At 36.9% G+C, this 22,420-nt stretch overlaps 2 protein-coding genes across 4 annotated transcripts in view; one reads left to right on the top strand and one right to left on the bottom strand.

Moving 5' to 3' along the window:
- Positions 1 to 1,421: 1,421 nt before the first annotated feature.
- Positions 1,422 to 3,731, bottom strand: LOC6031097 (dolichyl-diphosphooligosaccharide--protein glycosyltransferase subunit 2). Its single transcript, XM_001841892.2, is given in 3 exon segments — positions 1,422 to 3,484; positions 3,486 to 3,598; positions 3,719 to 3,731. Coding segments are annotated over 3 exon segments (1,893 nt in total). The 3' UTR covers positions 1,422 to 1,717.
- A 3,691-nt stretch (positions 3,732 to 7,422) lies between these two features.
- Positions 7,423 to 22,420, top strand: part of LOC6031099 (transcription factor HIVEP3) — a 72,458-nt gene continuing 57,460 nt past the window's right edge. For all 3 annotated transcript variants that reach the window (XM_038265503.1, XM_038265502.1, XM_038265501.1), the window contains exons 1-2: positions 7,423 to 8,245; positions 10,138 to 10,959. In XM_038265503.1, coding sequence (XP_038121431.1) covers positions 10,929 to 10,959 — 31 coding nt within the window. In that variant the 5' untranslated portion in view covers positions 7,423 to 8,245; positions 10,138 to 10,928. The remainder of the gene's footprint in view (positions 8,246 to 10,137; positions 10,960 to 22,420) is intronic.

Raw genomic sequence — 22,420 nt, 5'->3', positions numbered from 1 at the left:
ACATGAAAATTCAAAAATCTGTATCTTTTAAAGAAACATTTTGATCGATTTGGTGTTTTCGGTAAAGTAGGTATGGATAAGAGCTACACTGAAAAAAAAATGATGTACGGTAAACATTTTTTGGGGGATTTTTAATTTCACTTTTTGTCACTAAAACTTGATTTGTAAAAAACACTATTTTTAATTTGTTTTATTTTCTGATATTTTTTAGTGGACATCAAATGCCAATTTTTCAGAAATTTCCAGGTTGTGCAAAAAATCTTTGATCGAGTTATGGATTTCTGAATCTATACTGATTTTTTCAAAAAAATCGAAGTATTGGCGGCAAAAATTTTTCAACTTAATTTTTCGATGTAGAATTGCAAAATCGAATCAAGAAGTACTTTAATTAAATTTTTATAAAGTGTACCGTTTTCAAGTTATAGCCATTTTTAGGTAACTTTTTTGAAAATACTCGCAGCTATTAATTTTTTAAAACTAGTGCCCAAGTTTGCAAATATTTAAATGTTTACTTTGTTGATACGACCCTTAGTTGCTGAGATATTGCCATGCAAAGATTTAAAAACAGGAAAATTGATGCTTTCTAAGTCTTACCCAAACAACCCACCATTTTCTAATGTTGAAATCTCAGCAACTAATGGCTCGGTGGTAAAATGGTAAAATATGAAACATTCGTGAAATTTCCAGATCTTTTCGATAACAATATTTCCAATTTTTTTAAATTCAAGACTGACATTTCAAATGAGCGTAATATTGTTCTAGTGTTTAAATTTTTAGAATGTAGAATTTCCGAATTTTAAAACTGATGTTTTTATTTTTTTTAATGGTTTTTTTCCAAAAAGAAAATTTAAAATTAATTTGAAATAAAAAATCTTTTGCTAAGGCCGTTGCAAATGTTTTTGTCACCCTGTCCTGTTCAAAACTGTTTATTTTTTCAAGAAATTTCAAAATTTTATTGGAAAAAAACTAAAAACAAATTCGAATGCCTTTTCTGTGTTGATAATTAGTCTAGACTCGATTATCCGAAGGCCTTGGTGGAATTTCACATCGGAAAATCAAATCACAAAAAATATTTTTTTTTTTTCGTTGCCTTATTTTTGATTGTTGAGTTTAAGTAGGTATGATCCCTAAACTACTCTTAAGTTACTCAGAATTTTTAAATCCAAGATGCCGATTACACTGACCAACAAAATTTCTGTACTTTTTTTTCAACTCGAGGGGAAGCATGAAGTTTGGATTCCCCACTTTGATTTTTTCAAAATTATTTAGACAAGGAAGTGAGCAAGCAGGTCTATAAAAAAAATCTCCTAATTTTAATTTTTAATTTTATTTTGCCCTCTTTTTTGACATTATCAAAAGTCAAATTATTAGCATTGGTCTTTTATTAGGTGAAAAAAAAACCCAACAAAACATAAACACAATTACTTTTTTCTTTTTTTATTCGTTGAATTTTTATTTCACTCAAACTATTCGCACATTGTCACGTAAAATGTCGCATTTTGTCAGCGCACAATCTTCTTCTTCTTCTTCTTTGCTCTGCTTATCATCAGACTTTATTTCCACTAAAACTGAAAATATTGGACATTATTTTTGCTTCCGCACAAATCCTCCTGCCATTCGACGCTATTTGGTGAACGAACTCTTCCCTCCCTCTCTTTTGTGTCCGCTGCTCGAGGGAATGTTGTTATTCTGTGCTTAAAAACTGCTGAGATCCCGCTTACTTCTCCGTGGCTCGTCCGGCGATGGACCGCAGTAGCCGGTTCCCGCAGAAGAAGGTGACAAGGGCGAGGGGGATGAGGTAGCGCAGCGTTTCGAACATGTTCAGCTTGAGCCAGAACACACCAAACAGGGCCAGGATGGCACCGAGACCGAGGTGGAATCCGACGGCGCTAAGGGAGAACGGGAAGTTGCTGACGTTGGTGCGCAGTTTGGCCCACAGGATGAAGAGCAGGGCGAGCGGGGCGATGCAGAGCCCGGTGAAGAGATCGGACACGACGCGCGGCGGGCGCTTTTCCGGGACGCGGAACTGGTGGATGATTTCCGGGCGGGGTTTGCGGGCGGTGTTGTCGGATTCTTTCGGGGAATCGCTGGCGAACTTGATGTTGACATCGGCGACGAGCCACTTGAAGGAGTTGGAAATGAGGGCGTCGCCGACGATCAGTTCGATTGAGTAGGTGCCGCTCTTGTAGCCAAAGTCAGCGCTGCGTGCGCCGACGTCCATCTCGAATTTGTACGCCTTGGAGGAGTCCGCTTCGGCGACGAAGATAATCTCCTGGCCGGTGGCCTTGTTCCGGAGCAGGACAAACGCCTGGTGCACGTTCAGGGGCTTTCCGCTGGATTCGTCGACGAGCTGCGTGCGGAGGACGATCTTTTGCTGCGAGTCCGCGGCCAGTTCCGTGTCGAGTTTCTTCGAAAAGGTCACCGAGTGTTTCTTGACGGCCGACGTGCTGTCCGAATCGCCGACGCCAATCTCCAACGAAGCGACCTTCACCTTACCGAGGACGTTGATTTTCAGGTTCTGCTTGTAGCTGCCGGTTTCGATGTCGACCTTGTACTGACCGCGAGCCGGGTTGAGGGCCTTCAGGTTGTAGATGAACACGGTCGGGTCGGAATTTGTCGGAACCAGGTTGACCTTGCTGGCGAGTGCTTCGTTGGTGGTCTTGGATGTGATCGTGGTGCTGACGACGGCCAGAGCAGGGCTTAAAGGCTTACCGAGCAGGTCGCTAATCTTAACGCCAAGAACCGGCGATTCCGGCTGCAGCTGGCCATTTCCAGACAACGCAATGCACACGGGAGCGATCGTCTTTTCCGCGGTCAAAGTGTTCAACGCTTCCAGCAAGATGCTGACTCCTTTCGGGGTTTGAACCGACGTGCGCGACAGGAAATAGGTGGCAAACTTGACCGCCTGCTCAGCGTTGATCGGAACCGGCTTCTTCAAACTCGACGCCAGTTTAAATGCGCTGTTCACAACCAAAGCCGTAATGCTCAAACCGCCCTCAAATTGCAGCATCTTCCCATCGACCTCATCGGCCTGCACGAAAGCCTCCTCAACCCGGTCAAACGCGAACGCTCCGGAAGCTCCAATCTCCGCGGCAACCGCAAATCCATGCCCCAAGCTGTTCAGCGTATCGTCCTTCTTCAGCAACGCCTGCAGATTCTTCCCGACCTGCGTCTTAACCGCGTCATCAATCGCCAGCCCAAGCGCCTTGGCCGCAAACAGATTAAAGTAAATCTCCTGCGCCGACCCGGCGTCCTTCCCCAGCGAACCCTTAACCGCGTCCTTCACCTTACCCGCGATCGCCTCCTTGCAGGCCAGATTCTTCCACGCCCCCGCCAAATAAAAGTTCCGCTCAAAGTCGTTCAGCTTTGACTCGCCGTAAACGGTCACCAGCCGCTTGCACGCCTCCACCGTCTTATCCGCCGCGGACAATCCTCCGCTGGCCGTGGAAAAGTAAACCGCCTGCAGGTCGGTCGATTTCAGCCCCCTCGGCGAAAATCTTCCCGTACCGGTCCTGGTCCTGCGCCGTAATGTACTTGGACACGGTCCGTGCGGACAGGGCCACCGAGGCCAAACAGCCGGCCACCAGCAGCAAAAGTGCTGTGAAGAAAAAAAAAGGGAAGACATTTTTCCAAGTCACGAAGCCGGTTTTTCTTAACAACTTTTCGCAGGCATTCCCGATATAAAACGGGACAAAATCACCATCAAATCGGAACTCACCTATGGCTTTCATGTTTTTGGTAATTTTACGCCCACCAAACACTCAAATAAATTGGTAAAAAGGCTCGATTTGTCCAGAAAGATTGACCGGTTCAAGTTGTTCCTGCTCCACCGCCGCGGACACGTCAGACAGCAAACGTTGTTCGATCGGGAGGAGGACAGGGAAAGCAAGAAGAAGAAAACGAACGTTTGACAACTGCAGTGAGGAAGATGTCTGTGCTAGCAGTTTGGAAATGTCTGCGTCAGGTGTTGGTATGCAAGAAATACTTCGAGGGGAAGGACACTTGTTTTGATTTATTTAAAACTTAAAAAATAAATAGTAATTTAATGTTTTCTTGCTAATCTTTGCAAAATGTGATCAACTTCAGATTCAGTTAACACGGCTGCAAAATATTCTGTCTGTAAAATTTCTCTTGGTAAATTTATGTAAGCTCCATACTATTTGATAATAAAGTTTGGTTAAACACTAGCTTAAAATAGAACTAACGTGATTGCCTTGTCAAAACTTAAACGGATATTTAGAATGTTATTATAGTTTTGTGCGTTCCAATCTCGAGAAGGCCTCAAGCATTAGAAAAATTTACTCCAAAAATGTATCGGGAAACCTGCTTGATTCGTTCGAAACTTATAGAGTGTTTTTTTTTTAATTATTTGGTAAATCGCAGTCATCAGACAACTAATTTTTGGAAATAATAAATCGCGATTAAAGCTCAAAAATTCCGACAGATGGCGCAAAGCATCGAAGAATGACGATTAAATTTTCGCTGTTCGGTTACATAGGAATGCAAACTTAAAATTGAATTTACAGCTCTTAGAACAACTTTTGAGAAAAAATTCAAGTAGTACTGTAGCGACCTACATCTTTTTCACCTTAGATGAAATCTTCGACGCAATAAAGTGCGATTGGACATGGAGGGGATAATTACCTCACCCGCTAATTGATTGGTCAGAAGGTTTCGGCAAGTAATCCGAACACTTCTGAGTGTTTCCGAAACCTTCCGAACCCAAAGGATTCCAAAAAAGAGTCCACATTATTTAACAATTTTTTTTATTTTTTAAAGGAACTTCATACTTTTCCGTTCCAAGTTTTTCTAAGTTCTAACCAGTTGAACCTCAATTTTCAATCGATATTATCTTGAAAATTATTGATCAGATTTTCAATGTTAAAAAGTGAAACTTGTGTAACATTTTCTCAACTCGTCGAAAAAATATTTTCACACTGTTAAAAAAATGTGATCTAAGCCCTAACGATAGTAACAGCAACATTATTTTGTTCCCTGAATAACAAACATTACACTTATGATAACTTGGCGGTTTAGCACAAAATTGCGACTATTTGAAACTAATCAGAGCAAGAATTCTGACTGTGTGATTTATTAGATTTTTTTTGAGCGCGTTGATGACCTCGACAGGAAAAAGTTTATTGAAAGGAAAAATCAAAATGACACCGAACACGAAAATTTTTGTTAGTCGTAAACTCTGTGGTGAATTTGATTGGAAATTTAAAAAAATATCATTATCAAGGCAAGAAACATTTCATTTTTTTTCAGATTATTAGACTTCTGTTTTCATAAAAAAAAACTGGTTCAACAGGGTTGGGGGAGGTCGAATTAAGCTTAGAAAAGTATTACTTACGGCCTGAATTTTCATTGGAAAAACTTGTAAAATCGATTGTAAACTATTAAAGGAGTATTAAAGAGGTATTAGACTACGGCAATCAAACAAACAAACTCGCACATTTTGACAGTTTTGTGCGTTGTTTGTTCGCCAACGTTTGTTTGCAGAAATGTCAGCTTGCATACATTTTGTCTTGTTTGCGTGTTTGGCAAACTGTCAAACGCGAAAAAGCGCGAGTTTGTTTGCTTGTTTGATTGCCATAGTATAATAGCTCCTTCAGTAATATATTGTACAACGTTTATTTATGCATGTTTTATCATTTAGGGCTTTTATTTTTTTAGAGGTTTTTGTGACTACGAAATTTTTATTTCATAAAATCGTTCATTTTTTGTGATAGCAACACTGCCACACAGTGCGGACTCGATTTTCCGAAGCCTCGATAATCCAAAAGGATTTTTGCTTTTAACATTAAATTTCAGTTCTGCGACCCCATTTAAGTAAAATTTGAATGGTTGAGATTGCCTATTAAATTGATTATTTTGCAATAATTAGTTTTCAAGTAATGTAAGATTTGAATAAAATAAAAATTTTACGCTACACAAAAAATTACTCAAATTCAAAGGAATTTTTAATAAAGCCGAACATGCTAAACATGATTTTTAACGCAAAGGAACACATTTCAAATTGATTTCAACTGTTTGCACTAAAATTTTCATTGTAATTTTGAAGTGATAAACCATTTTTTCCCACGATTTGTTGAGCCGATTTTGAGGGTGACAAAAACTTTGGAAAATAATTGCAACAGGCTTAGGCCATTTCAAATTTTGTTTCAAGACTTTGTTTGATGGGGGCAAAACAAATTGGGTCCTATAATGAAGCTTAGATTGGTGATATTATTGTTTACAGCGATAAAGCTTATTTTTCTGAGTACAATTACCCTTTTTACCACCACAAAGAGTTTAAAATGGATTTTTTAAGCAATTTTGAAAAATTAACCTCGCGGTCCTTCTTGACAGAAAAGTTCCTACTTGACAGCATGGGGACCATAGTTGATCCATCGAAAAAATGTTGTCCTGTCATTTTTTTTGCGTTAAAATGAAAAAAAGTGATCAGAAATGGTTTTTGATCGTGTTTTTTTACCGTTGTACATAAAAATTGACATAGGGCTTTAGTACCCAATTATTGAACAAATTTAAAATTAACATTTAACAACCCTGGATTGTTTTTAAGGCAATTTTTGTTTAAAAAAATTAGGCAATTTTTGATTTTTTTTTTTTTGCTTTTTGGATGTTTTTGGATACCTCTGACCCAAGGCAATAGAATCAAATTTTGTTTGTTGGACATTTTTAAGAAAAAACTCTAGACTTGTTAAATCGATTGTAAACTGTTCATAATTCATTGTAAAATGCTTATTTATGTTTTTTTTAAATCAAAAAGATTTTTTAAGCTTTTATAAAATTTTAATTTTTGTACTAATGGATCGATTAAAATCGTGAAAAATTAGGAACATTATTTTTCACAGATCATTGATATTTTGTTGATTTTTGACAGTAGCTTAACTGTTGTTATTTATAACGTATTTTGTCATACTTTTTGCTAACAAATTTTGAAAATCAGGCATGTATCAGCCGTTTTTCCGTGCTCCGATTATCCGAAAAGATTTTTTTCCAAGGTCTTCGAATAATCGAGTTTGAACTGTAATGTAAAAGTTTTTTGTGATACTCTCTGCTGATTTTTTTTATTTTTTCTTCTTTTTAAGATTATTTCAAGCAATCCTGATTAAATTTACACGAAACTATCAAAAAGTCATTATCAGCCGCCACCCACTTCCTTCCCCTCCACCCAGCTATAGGGGAATCCTCTCGCAGCTCTCCCCAAACCCCATCCCACGAGTGAGTGCAATCATTCAAAAACCGCTGCCTCTTCTTCATTAGCATACGTGTTGTTGTGTGCGCCAGTGTGCGTAGTAAATAGAAAACTCTCTCACGCTCTCCCTCGCGCTCTCTCTCTCTTTCTCGATATGTGTTCTGTTTTGGCCTTATGATTCAGCGTCTGGCCTGCCAAGCCAATCATTCGAGGTTCGCCGCCCGACGAGAGCAGTCGCGTTCTGGATTTTTTGTAGCCGCTCACTTCCCCGGTCAACACTGTTTTTCCTTCTTCGTTTTTTTTTCGTTTCTGTTGCTAGCTCGAGAGAGTGAGAGAGAGAACGAGAAACCACCCTCCCCGTTTCGTTCTCGGCCGTGGTTGTTGTTGTCGTCGTTACCTCGCCTCGTCTCTCCCACCCCCGCGCGCGCTTCCTCGTTTTACTGGGTGAGTGTGTTTTGATTACAGCAGCAGCGAGTGTGTGTGAGAGTGAGATCGCCTCTGCTAGGGCAAGTGCATCGCGTGCGAGAGAAGAAGAAAGCAAGAGAGGGAATTCCTCCGTCGTCGTCGTCGTCGCTTGCTCTGTTGCTTCTGCGTTAATTTTTCGCGCTCGTGTGTGAGTGTTTTTTGGTGGTGATTTTTGAGACACAGGACGACCGGGACCAGGACTTGGTTTTGTGTGGCATGCTGCGATGGGTGGGCAAGAAGAAAGTGTAGTGTAGTCGGTTGATTAAGGACAAAGAACTGAACTGCCACGTGTGTGCGTGTGTATGTTTAGTACGCCGTTTATGCAAATGAAAGCGAGGAATTTTTCGCTCGAGCGTGAAAATCCAAATTTTGATGGAGTGGAAAACAAGTAGCAAACAGTGAAGAAATGCAGCGAAAAAATAGAGAAGAAGGAAAGACTTTGGTCGCGGCTTTGGTTCTGTTTTGTTTGTGAGGGCGGCGAGTCATCACTAGCAACAGCGCCTCCTAGGACCATCATCATCATCGTCAATAACACAAGCCAAATCATTCGACCTAGCAGCTTTTGTTCCAGTTCATAAGGTTTGTTGAAATAAATGAAGTTTGATTGTTTTACGCCTGGAGTAAAGTGATCAACTCTTCATCACAGTGTACCAAAAACTTGACCCCAGAGACAAAGATGTAAAGCATTTAAGGCAGCTGTATCAGTAACAACTGTGGTTATGTAGTGAATGTAACGAAATAAGGAAGAGTGGGGTGACTTGATGCGTCGATGTTAAGATTTTTATTAGGGTCTCCGTAACAAATATGCGAGGTTATAGACAGTTGGGCAAACCTTATTTAAACTCCGTGTACAAATCAGTCAAATATTACGCAATTTTTTGTCAGGAAATATTTCTTGGATTTTAGATTATTTTATTTATTTCAATTAAGCCGTTGCGAATATTTTTCACGTCCGCACATAGAAAGCATTTCTGTAGTTTTTTTAAAGGCCCAATAAACCATATTTGTTTTCTTTTTTGGTGTTTTTAAATACCCCTGACTCAAGGCAGATTTAAAGATGTTCTATCCAAAGCATTTTTAAATTTGATCATTCATAAATTGATCGAGATCCGCTCAAAAACCTGATTTGTAGAATATTAATCCTAGATTTAAAAAAAAGATATTTAGATTCAGCCTCCAAAAGGTGCATAAATAACACTTAAGTGCTTATAACTTTTGACAGAGTTGTCAGATTTTCATTATTTTGAACTCATTGGAAAGGTCTTTTGATGACCTATCCAACGGCATGTAGCAAGATAAATCCGGACAACGTTTTCATCAAAATATCCGAGATCCGGCTTCCAAAAATTGCATAAATAACACTTAAGTGCTTATAACATACGATAGGTCTTTTGAGCTTGTTAAAAATGTCATTTAAATACCTTTCTAAAAATGTAAAACATGGTGGGGTTTCTTTAAAAACTCCCCTTTTTAAATCTTCCGGACTTTTGTTAAAATCTTTTGTTTAGCATAACTTTTGAAGTACTTTACTAAACTTTATAATTTTCAATGGCGACTTGGGGTCCCACAACACGGATGAGACCTAAACAGACAAAATCGATAGAGCTAGCAAGAGCCGAGATAAACCAGTGCATTTTTTTATCAATATCCCACCACAAACACAGACATTTACTCAGAATTTGATTCTGAGTCGACATGTATACGTGAAGCTGGGTCAAGGTATTCAAATTAAGAATTTTATTTTTCGTGAATTTATAGCCTTTCCTCATTGAGGTGAGGAAGGCAAAAATAAAATGTTTAGCTGAAAAATTGTTCCTTTAAAAATAGCGAAAATTTTAAGATGTTGATCCTTTTTCAATAATATATAAACATATTATTTAGAAACATATTTTCATGAGCTCTCAGTGGAAATTGTCCACTTGTTTATTGAGATTGCCCCTAACATTATTATTCAACTAGTTTTCAATAATTTTCTTAAACTTTTTCTTGAAGAGATTTCACAATTTCCCAAATTTTCAAACTAAAGGTATAAATAGATGTTATCTTTTTAACAAAATAAAATCATAGAAATTTTAGAACTAATTTTAATTGTTATTACACAAAAGAGAAAACCTGTTTTAAGCCATTCTCTATCAATTTGCTTTTTGGTCCTTTCGTTTTTTTGTAATATTTGTTTAAATAAAAAAAAAAACAAATTATTGTGTAATTCCATCGAAATTCTATTCATATTCGTTTTTGTTGGTGGGTAATCGAGTTACAATGAGTTCGTATTATGCACTTAACAGAGTTTTGATATTCCCTTTGGCTGTGTGTTACACCATAACTCATGTTGGAGATATTATCTAAAAAAAAAACTATTGGATAAATTTTAGTAAAAATAAAAGGTTTAAAAAAATACTATTTATTCTATACTAATCTTCCACTAATTCAATTTACTGACTCATTTCCATCTTCACTTTTTTCATTCACAGTGACTCGGTTTGACGCAAATTCCACCGTAAAAATGCCCTTTCGTTCGAGCGGACTTTAGTTTGAGCGGGCAACTTGTTTTTGCAGCCGCTGCTACTATAGCCGAGTGCTTCCAGCCAGGCCAAGCAAAGAAACCAGCAAACTAAGTAAGAAGTAATAAAACAGCAGCACTAACAGAATGCACGAGATCTCGTCATCATCATCGCCACTATCGGCCGTCGTCACACGTCCAAAAGTGTAGAAAAAGTCTGAGGTGGTGCGGAATCTCGCGCGAGCACGCCAGACGGTTTCACCTCCCTCTCTCAGATTTCTGGCTTCTTCTAAGCATTTGCTTGAGGTGCAAAAAGAAATAAGCGGCCAAACCAGCAAACAAGCGAAAAGAGTTGCGAGGAGGAAAGTCGTAAAGTTTGGAGCCCCAGTGTGGTGTGGAGTGGAAGAAAATGAGTAGAACAAGAAGACCCCCACCTTCTGGTTAATGCTCTGGCAGCGGAGCTCCAAACTCGAATAAAAAGTTGCGTTTTTTCTGCTTTTTGTTGTTGTTTATGGGTACGACCAAGAAGCGAAGAAGGAAGAAATTGCTTAACGCGCGCGCGGACGACGACCGGAAGAAGCAAAACATATCTCGGAATTTGTACCGGCGTGAGAGTGTTCAGAAGGTGAAGGAAGAAACAAGAAAGAATCGCGCGATAACTACTGTGGAGAGTAATTTCGCGTTTGATTGAGAGAGGGGGGAAGCTACTGTTTGGGGAAATTTCGCCGAACCCAATCGAGAAGCTGAGGAGCATCATCCAGAATGGCACGCAAGAAAGGAGCTACTAAAACAAGTAAGTTGTTTTTTTTTCATTTTTTATATTGTTTTGTTTGCGAATTTTCTCCTACTGTACATATAATGCTAAAAGATTCTAAGATGGAAACAATTTTCTCATAAATTGTTTCCAAAATTTTGTTCAAAACAGTTTTTTTTAAGTTATAAGTTTTTAAGTTAATTGCGAGGATAAAACTGACACCGCGAAAATATTACACTTTATATTCACATACCAACACAACACTGTGTTCATCACATATATTGAACTTATGGCGATCGTCGAGTCTTGCTGGCCAATACTGTAAAGACATGGATTTGTTCAGTATTAGAATTCAGGATCGATTCCCGTTATTTTTTAATATTTTTTTTTTGTTTGAACGAGTAATTTAAAATCTAAGAGGAAATTGCTCTCAAACTTCAAACTTCCCAACAAAAATTTGCAAAATTTGCGATTTTCCTAAAGTTTAACGTCTTTTGCGATCTGAAAAAAAAAGAAAATTTGTAAGAAGCTGAAATGTCAATAATGGATTCAAATATAGACGTTATACAATATAATCTAAAAAGTTAACTCACTTGACTTGGAGACGGTGATTTTAGCGGATTGCAGACTGGGTTTCGCCATGTGATGCGAAGATTGTCAAAGACCAATTCCGCCCAAATCAAATTTTCGCTACGATGACAGCCGTCAATTGCCGGCCGCTCCCATCTCCACCGCGCACCCCGGGCAGACGGTAATGACAAAATTCATACCATTTCAATAACAAATACTGTTAAAATAACAGAAATTGTTATGGAATCTTCATGAAAAATCCATTTTTGCATAAGGGTATAATAACAGTTTATGTTATCATGACAAAATTTGTTATAGGTCTGATATTGGTTGAAATCCAAAACAACTTTGGAATAACATTTCTTGTTATGGAAGAATAATCTCCAATTAACAAAAAATAATAACAAAGATTTGTTCGAAGAATAACTAAAAATGTTATTGGTCTGTTATTACAATAATAATCCAATAACAACAAAATCATAACGACGAATAACAAATCTTGTTATAAATAACATATAATGTTATTGGCCTAGTATTTTCAAATAGCAAAAAAAGTTATTCCCACGTTATTTCCGTCTGCTCGGGACCGATGGACCGGTGAAAAAATAAGGATTTGAAAGACGGGAATTATTGATGCTTCACTTTTTTAAGAGGACAAGGGAACTTCTCCACTGTATCCCTAAATAAATTTCGATTAGATGTGGACAATGTTTGGGAAAGTATCGCTCTAAGACAACTTGATATAACCATGGTGGCCACCCAAATCTTTAAACCGGAAAAGTCGGGAATTCATCAAAATCCGCCAAAAATCGGGAAAAATGTGGGGATTTGGGATTTTTCGTCAATAAGTCGGAAATTCCAAGCAAAACTCTTTCAAACTCTTGAATATTTTTGTAATATTTTGTACAATTTTCAAATTGACTTCACTCAATAATTGAATTATTTTACTCAGTAATTTACTTTAAATTTAAGGTTTCCTTTACAATTTCAATCTGTTTGAGAATGCAAAGGTTTTGATTGACATTGATAATCTTATTAAATATTGGATGCATTTGACACAGATTTTCATGATTTTTCATGGATTGAAAGATTTTTATTAATTTTAGTTTATCAAACAAGAGATAACATTTAACTTAAAACAACAACAAAGTTAAAAAAAACTAGCATTAAAATAGAGCCCACAATTATGGCCAGCGTAAAGTTATGATTCTGTTTCATTTCAACACAACATAGAACAAAAGATTCAACTTGAGTTTTGCAATGGTTTTTTTGTGGTTTATTAAGTCATTTGATTTTTTTTCCAAATGTTTCCCCTGACTTTTTTGTGAGTATGGTTAAATTACTATACATAAAGTTTGATTTTTAATTATCGGTGAACATAAATATCGAATAATATTAAATCGTTTTTAGTTTTGAATGAAAGGATGAAAAAAACTGTTGTAAGTTTTGAAAACATGAAAAAATATTGACATCGAAATAAAAATAAATCTAAGAAATTTTGATTTAAGTTATTGCAAATATGTTAAAAGAATTTGTCTCTTCACCAAGCTCTTAACGCGTATTTTGTTAAATTTGTTGTTAAGTTTCGGGTTTTCTTAGAAAATTGACAATAGTTTGATTTGTTTTTAATTTATTTAAATTTTTCTTTTTGATTGTTGATATTTACTTTCTGATATTTCTTTTGTTTGGAATCATATTTAAAAAAAATGCTATTATTTGAGTTTCTAAAAAAGTCTGGAAAATGTCGGGAATTTGAAAATGGGATTTGAGTGGTCACCCTGTATAAAAACTTTTCAGATTTTTAAGCGAAGATGGCGTTGCGAATGGTGCACGCCCGAAATGTCAAAATCGAGCAGTGGTACCAACACTACAAAACAAGTGTGCCATGGCATGACAGCCACACATTTTTCCTAACGTTGGTACCACTGATCGATTTTGACATTTCAGGTGTGAACCATTCGTAGCGCCATCTTCACTTAAAAGTCTGGATAAATTTTGCATTGGCAGGGTGGTCACTAAAATCCCATTTATCCGACTTTTCTAGAACTTGAGGTTATTGATTGTAAATCTAGAATGGTCTTTAAAAAGTGAATGTCAACCAAGGAACATTTTTTTTTAAATAAATTTTAAAAATCATACTATAGACAATTACAGTAACAATAGAAACTTATCAACACAGAAAAAAAATCAATTCTCGAAATCATGAATTAAGTTCACGAATGTGAGAACCACGAAGGAATTTATTCATGAGTATGGTGCATTTGCACCATAAACGTGCATATATTCCTTCGTGGTTCTTGCATTCGTGAATTTAATTCACGATTTCGAGAATTGATTTTTTTCAGTGAACAAATGTTTAAAAAAAATGCTTAAATTTTTTTTTGAAGAAGAAAACTTAAAAAATTAATACTTGATTTTATTTGCGCTTTAAAGATGATTAAAGAGATTATTTTCTAAAGTTTCATTTTAAATTTTGTAGATTTTGATATTCTATTTAGGCCGTTTGCAAATATTTTTCAAAGTTTATGAAAATCATGCTTTGTTTTTTACACAGTCATAAAAAAATATTACGAAAATTACAAAAAATGAAAACATATTTGACTTGAGTGGCCATCCTTATACAAATGTGAGGAAGGATTTTTTCTATCATGTTCATTGAAAATTCAAAATTCCAAAACCCCAGACCTGTTAGAATGGCAAAGGATTACCTAAATTGTTATATGACCAAAAGGATTAACTCAGAAACAATGCGGGACAACACTTGAAAAGTGCACCTTTAGCCATTTACAATCACAAAAGAGGTACCCATTCTCGGTCTAGTTCAGCCCTACATCCGACCCAGACAGGCCATAAAAAATCCACTTGTCAAGCCGCTCTCGGATCCCAGTCAGACTTCTAGGAATTCCTGCCCGAAAAAGAAGAAAAAACAGCCCAAAAGCACACCTCAAGTGCCCTTCTGCCTCTGTGAAGTTTTGTGCCGCAGAACGGTCCGGGAAATCCCTGCGCTACGACGACGCACCACACGAGAAATGCCAGAGGGTTGTTGATACCTGGGGGTCCCCGGGCCGAAGACAAAGGAGGAAGTAAACACACCCTCTCTTGAATACGCTACAAAGTGAAACTTGGTTCTACCTGGGTTTTGTAATCGCGCCGAAAAGACAAAAAAAAACGACGTCATTTCTGGCCAGGGAGAGCGAAAGAGAGCGCAAAACGCCTCATAAAGCAGGGTCAAATGACTTTTACCTTCTTCGCTGGGTGCGAGAACGGCACTTCTACTCTACCTTTCTACCCCGCCGAGAGTGTAAATCCACACACAACGTTCTCATGATGATGATTCTCCCCCCCTGGTGTCCGCCCCCTCATTCTTTCACTTGCTGCTCTCTCTCTGCACTTGCATGTACGCCGGGAATCCCCTTACGTAATGTGAAAGAAAAGCTTGCTTGCTTGCTCTGTCTGTGTCTGCGGATCCCCGAACGGGCTAGGGTTTTCATCGAATTTTCATTCGCGACCGACCGACCGAGAGTCGTCGAGTCACGTTTCGCCCTTCTGTTTCAGCGCGATCTACTCCATGGGGTACTCTACATAGAGCCACACCACGCTCTCTTTCACTTGTCTACAAGTATGCGACGACGACGGAATTCCTTGTCGAAGCAGCTGAGCTAACCGAAAAAAAAACAACACAAACATACACGAGCTGCGAGAGCGCGATATGGATATTGGAAGCTCGGTCGGTATTCGTGTGACGGGGATTCCGTGCAGCGCGATATACCGGTGGGAGGACACTGTAAGAAAGAACAATGGTTGAACGCTAATATGAAGACGCCCAGCGCGCATGCTGCGATGCTTCGCGGCAGCGCAGTTGGCAAGGTCGCAGGTCATTCGTCGGCTTTACTGCTAGGTTCAACTCCCACTGTACTCGCATTTTTTTTTCAACGGTGCCACTCACTTCCACACATGCAAAGCAAGCTGTGACTGACTGACTGAGTTTTCGGTGGATGGCGGCGAAGTTGTTGTTGTCGTCGAAACCAGCCACCGCAGCACTACTAGACAACTGTCTCATGGGCAGCAGTTTCAGCTTCAGCTTCGTTCGTGTTCTCTCTGCTGTTGTAACTTGTTACACCCACAGGGCAGAAGCAGGAGCCCAGCAAAGGCAAATTGCGAACTTGCTTGCGCGTCGATAAAAATAAATCATGACATGCTGATTTGGCGGTGGATACCACCAAACAAGCCCCGTTGTTGGAGACTTTGGAGAGTGAATGCAAGTGGAAGGCATATGCATTGAAATACCGGACGGAACGAACGAGGTGACGCCGAATGACCGACCGAGCTGCGATTTATTCTCTGTTTGGTTTGAGTCATTTTGCGCACATTGCGCACCACCCCGGACTGTCGGAGTGAATATTACTTGCGGAATCATTGTTCACAGCGTTCGAAAGTGTGTTGTTCGAGTGGTGGTCCAGATTTTGTCATGTTTGGACAACGTAAACAATATGTTTTAGATTGTGAATCTAGATGAGGGATCATTTTAAACGAGTACAATTATCTGTTTCGTTTTTTTTTCTGCTTCTAAAACTTCGTATTATTTCAAAAAAAATTAACCTCGTTCAAGTAGTTTTTTTGTAGTAATATGCCCATTCTAAAACTTCCTTACACTATATTTTGCCACATTTGTGTGTTTTCAAAAGTCACTTAAGGCTGGTACAAATATTTTTAAAAGGTTTTTGAAATAGCTCCCCCCCCCCCCATAATCTATGCTTTTCTTGTTTTTGTAACATTGAACACTATTTTCCGTCAGATTAATTCCCTAAGGTAGTCTCTAGAATTTTTTTTTTAACTTTTGCAAAGTGACATGGAACCAAAGAGTTTTTTTTAATCAAGTATGTTGGGCAAATTTCTGGATTAGATTTTTTTAAATTTAAAGCAGGGTGAATTAAAATTATTTTTTAAATCTTCAGTTAAATTTACCAAAATTTGTTTTCATAAAGCTAATAAAACATGATTGTTGTTTGAATAAAACTCTATTACCCGAAGCCTAATAGAGTTATCTGAAGTTCGACCGGTTATCCGAGCTCTGCGACCCCATTTTAGTCAAATTTGAGTAGTTGATTGCATGTTACTTAACCAAATCCATTTTATCATTATTTTAAAATTTACAAACTACTTTAAAAAAATAAGAATTTCAAATTTACAAACTACTTTAGAGCCTTTTTGGGGTCATATTTGTGCTAAACGACCCAAAACGAATACGATTAAAACGATAACGGAAAAAGTGATTTGTATTTAAAAAAAAAGTTTCCAAAAAACTGTCCACATGGATTCATCACAATCAAATAAAATGAATTTTCTGATGGGATAGTAAATAAAAAATCTGGCAATATGAGGATTATCACAATCACTCAAGGGTAAATTCAGGAACATTTTCTTTAATACAATTTTATAGAAGAAGTTCATAAAATTTTGCTTAAGAGCAATTTCAGCTCAAATCAGGAATTTTTTTGGACTTTTGTACACGACCCTCTCCGATTTCATTGAAACTTTTTAGACATGTTATCCTAGGCCTATATAAGCCATTTTTTTTGTATATGGAGCCAGTTGTACTCGAAAATAACATTTGAAAATGGCGTAAGTTATTGAAATATTTTTGTATTTTGCAATTTAATAATCACTGTATCTCGAAGCCATTGCATCGTATCACAAAGTGGTAAAAAACAAACTGGTAGGAAATTGGACGGGCTTTCTGAAAAAAAAAATACACTGAAATAAAAATACACGCCACTTCTATGAGATTTTTGGATTTTTAAGTTTAAAAGTCAAACTTTAAGGTTGAGGAAATAGACTAAGATGTTACAAAAAGACTGACGAAAAATTCAGGATGGTATGTCTCTCTTAAAAAATACAAAAATCATTTACTAAAACTGTTTTTTTAAAAAGTGGTCTAGACGTCAACATTTTCAAAAACAATTTTACACAAAAGTCTCCATATTGACCTTTGTCCTATGTTAAATCCTTGTGAAAATACAGCGATTTTAAAAATAAAAATGTTGAAAAATAGGTTTTTTAGTGGTTTCTGGCAATTTCTACATGACAGACTTGATTTTTCAGTCTCGTAAATATTTTTTCTGGAAAGCTCGTCCAATTTCCCATAAGTTTGTCTTAGACAGCTTTTTAATTTGACTCGTTATAATATTTATGTAAGCTTATTTATTATCCAGGTTTCTATCACACTGAAAAAATATACTATTTTCAGTTATGAGCAATGTAATTAAGCTTGTAAATCTAATTGAAATGCTGTCAAAGACAAATTTTAAGGAAATTGGGCGAGCTTTCCGGTAAAAATATTTAAGAGACTGAAAAATTCAAGTCTGTCATAAAAAAATGTCCAAAAACCACTAAAACCCTATTTTTTCAACACTTTATTTTTAAAACCGCAGTATCTTCACAAGGATTGGACATAGGACAATGGTCAATACTTTTATGTAAAATTGTCTGGAAAATCGATTCCCACAATCGGTTTTTGAAAATTTTGACGTTTAGACCACTTTTCAAAAAAACAGTTAAAGTAAATGTTTTTTGTATTTTTTTAGAAGAGACATACCATCCTGCATTTTTCGTGAGTCTTTTTGTCACATTTTATTCATACAAAAATTTTAACGAGAAACAATGGTGACATCATTTTAAAATTTTACTTTTAAACTTAAAAATTGAAAAATCTTATAAAAGTGATGTGAATTTTTCTTTCAGTGTTTCTTTTTAGAAAGCCCGTCAAATTTCCTACAAGTTTGTCTTTGACCACTTTTTGATACGATGTAATGGCTTCGAGATAAGTAGTAGTAATTTTGGTGCAATTTATCAAAATTTCACTAAAGTACTTTTTGATTGCAAATTCGATTTTACATCGAAAAATGAAGTTGAAAATTTGTTGCGACCAGTATTTTGATTTTTTTTTAAATCAGTATTGATTCAAAAATTCATAACTCGGTAGAAGATTTTTTGCCCATTCTTTAAATTTCTGAAAAGTTGGCATTTGATGTCCCCTAAAACATATCGAAAATGAAAAAAAAAATAGTTTTTTTTTTGCAAATCAATTGACAAAAAATGAAATTAAATATCACCATAAAAAAATTTTAACGTGTATATTTTTTTTCATTGTAGTCTTTATCCATACCTACAACTTTGCCGAAGACACCAAATCGATCAAAAAATTCCTTCAAAAGATACAGATTTTTGTATTTTCCTATATCATATTTGTATGGACAGCTGCCAAATTTATATGTACAAATTTATTATGGCAAAATGGCTTCTTTAGGCATACCGAAGGCACCAAAAAAGTTTCAGCCGGATTAAAATAAAAAAAAAATCAAAATTATTAAAAAAGACCGATTTCGTAGAGAACTGCTCTGTTGTTTTTTTCTTCTAAATTTCAATTACATTTATTTTTTGAATAAAAAGTTAGAATTACTAAAAATTATGTAACAAACAGCTAAAATGACATCCAAAACTGTTTTAAGAACGTAAAATAACTGTAACTGTAACATAGTTATTCACCATTGATAATTGAAATTGAGTTATTTTTCTATAATAAATTCTTATGTTTGAAAGTTCCTCTGAAACAGGTGTTCATGCTTGTGTCTTTGTTTTGGGAAGATTAATTCCATCTTGATCGCAATTGAACCGTTTCATTATTTTTGCATTCATCCCTTAATTTAGAATAGATCTGCGCCAACGGCAATGTTAAATTCACAACCGTCTAATCTTATTGTAATCCCACCACCAAAAAAAAAATTCACCCTGCCCAAAGTAATTCCGATGACGTCGTCCCTACCTACCACCAATCCGTCACTTGATATTCCCGAGTACGTTGGCGCGGCAAACCCTTAAAATAACATCAACAAACGCGCTCTCTCGAGTGGTAATGTAATTTCAGGTTGTAAACCTGCGACTCTCTTGGTTCAAAAGACACGGCGATATTCGTTCGTTCTATATTTGGGATTGGCAAGATTTATATTTTTAAAAATGTCCCCGCTCTCTCTCTCTCTCGCTTTCCCCTATGCGAAACTGTCGCCTCTGTCAGAGGAAAATCGCCAAAGCATGCACCTTTCTTTCTGTTGCTACTATTTTCCGCGCCTCATCGGCAGAAATTTCCCGCGATGCGACCCACACAGCGCGCAGCGGCGTGGTCTATTTTTGGGATGAGAGAAAAATATCAACACAACAATAATTTCCCCTTCCCCTCTGCCGGGCGCGACTTGGCGAAAGGAATTTGCAAATGCAGAAGAAAAAAAAACGAAGAGAAAATCCTCTGTCAAGGGGTGGAAAATAGATGAAGAAGAAGAAATTTCGGAGGGTTTTCTCGTCAGGGTATTTTGGGAACGATTTGCTTTGCTTTTGAGGGGGGAAATTGTCGTGCGAAAAGGTTGGTTCTTTGACGCAAACCTGCCGCTAATCAGGTAATTGCGTAATATATCATCCCCCTCTTTTGCATGGTTTGCTTTGCAACTGAGCGTTGAAGAGGTGTCTTCTCCGTTACAGCTATTTGGTTAGGGAAGTCAGGGATGAAAAAAAACTTGTTTTAATATGAAAATAAATTTAAACTTTAGTTTCGATTCGATTCGATTTTTAATTGTCGTTTTCAAAATCGACAACATTGAGTCCAACACTGTTTCCAATTCGTAAACAGATGTTCTCTCAACCAAGTATGACGCACTTGCAATCGATGTCATCGAATGTGTTTATTTCAGGCGATGAAATATCTCCAAAAGCTGCGCAAACTGCGTTGTGGTCAATTCCCAATCCCGTTGAGGTTCCGCGAAATGCCAGCTAATTCTCCCAAGCGCGAAGAGCTGAAACCGGATGATTCATTCTCCAACTCCAACTCTGCTGTGAGAACTCCGTGCGGTGACCAAAGTCGCGTCATCGCCCAGCAAAGTCAAGCTCAACTGCCGGTGTCTCCGCGCCTTTTAATGTAGTTAATCGCTGGATGGATTTCCTGGGGACTTAAAGGTGCTGCTGCTCACTTGCCACGGTTTTGTGGACGATAGACAAACAAGTTTTCGATATATTTATTTCTTCATATACACACACGCTTTTTTTTTTACTTTGGTGGGTTCTTCTGGTCAGCGCGACACGCGGAACCGTGGTCTCCAGAGAGAGAGAAACGAAGAACGAAAATTTTGAAACGAACTCCCCAAATCGAAGGAACAACGAAAAATAACAGCTCAGCTACGTAAGCGTCGTCATCGTCGTCGTCGTCGTCGGTCTTTGCCGAGCTTGCACCACAAACAAGCGCGTGAGTCAGTCAGTAACACCCATATTTATTGTTATTGGTATTATTACTGGTTCTGGGTGTATTCCGATACCCCCTTCTGGAAAGGTGCGCCAGGGTTGCTCTTTTGTTTTAATCGTTTAGGAGTATTTAAACTATTTGTTGAAGATTTCTAGAGTTTTTTTTTCAAAGTGCAAACCTTTTCAAAAGGCAATTTTATCATAACTTAGAATAACAAATAACTTGCTAATTTATTTAAGATTTTCCTTTTTTAAAATTGAAATCAAAAGAGCGATCCAAAATAGGTTAAACATCTTTTTGAGCTGACAGTTTAGCAACATTTTGAAGTTTTAAATAATAAAAATCCCATTGCGTTATTCATAAAACAAAAATGGGGCATTCCATGTTAACTGAGTATACTTTTGGACTCGACCTTCACCGATTTGGACCAATTTGGAGGGAATGTTCATCTATCGATAGTTAACAGAAATCCCAAGTTTGGTGCTGATTGGACCATCCCTCTATTTTTGGCAGCAGTCTGTCCTATGAATTCAAATCCGAAATAAGTTTCTCACATATAAAAACCGAACCGAACTATCATCCCTTTTTGTTGAAGCATGTACTTCAAAGTGCTGCGCAAAATCAAACTTTTTTCAGTAAAATCGCTGTATCTCGCCAATAGTTCATTTTAGTTTGAGGTTCACATTGATTTTTATGTAAAATTGTCCGGGGAACACGATGGTGATAAAATAAAAAAAATAAAAATATAAGGAATTGGTCAAAACTGAATTTTAATACTTAAAACATTAAAATATAAATTACGGGGGCACTTAAGGGTTAAAATTTTATTTTTATCGAATTCCTTGTTTTTTAGAAAATCGTCAAAAAAGAGAGCGGTGCCAAAAAAGAGGGATGGTCCAATCAGCACCAAACTTGGGATTTCTGTTAACTATCGATAGATGAACGTTCCCTCCAAGTTTGCTCCAAATCGGTGAAGGTCTAGTCCAAAAGTGTACTCAGTTGACATGGAATGATCCAAATGTAATGCAGTTTTTATCTTCTAGCATTTATGAATAATTATGTAAAGTGTCAAATAAAACCATTTCCCAAAACCTTATTAATCTGCGATATAATTTAAGATGGTTATTTTTGAAATGGTTCACCTAAATCATCGAGGTCTTAAAATGGTTTTATTCTTTAAGATTAAAAATACTAAAATTTGTGTTTTAACTATATGTTTAAATTTATGTTTTCATGTATATGTTTAATCATTCAAAAAAGATCAAACAAATATCATTCCAAATTCAAAATCAAGATTTTGATCATTCTTGATCTAGATCTAAATCTTTTATTTAATTTTGCCTAAATTTCCTACGATAACAACATTCTAAGAAAGTTTAATTTTAATGACATCGACAATCGTAGCAAATATTTGGTTTGTTGAACTAAATAATTTAGGACGACGACGACTTAACTATATTTTTCTAGTCGAAATCTGATTAAGAAAACCCAAATCTTAAAAAATAATTCTTTTGAGCTTCATTTGACATTTCCTCTTTCTCGAAACATTTTATTTATTTTTCATAAAACGAATAACCTTTTTTCGGGTTAGTTTGCGAAAGGTGTTTTTATCCTTCACGACTTCCATTCCAGTGATTTTTTTCTCAA

The sequence above is a fragment of the Culex quinquefasciatus genome, chromosome 3, assembly GCF_015732765.1.
Source record: "Culex quinquefasciatus strain JHB chromosome 3, VPISU_Cqui_1.0_pri_paternal, whole genome shotgun sequence".
In the NCBI taxonomy this organism is placed as follows: domain Eukaryota; kingdom Metazoa; phylum Arthropoda; class Insecta; order Diptera; family Culicidae; genus Culex; species Culex quinquefasciatus.
Note: the sequence above shows the minus strand (reverse complement) of the source record. Positions and strands in the feature narration are given on the sequence as shown.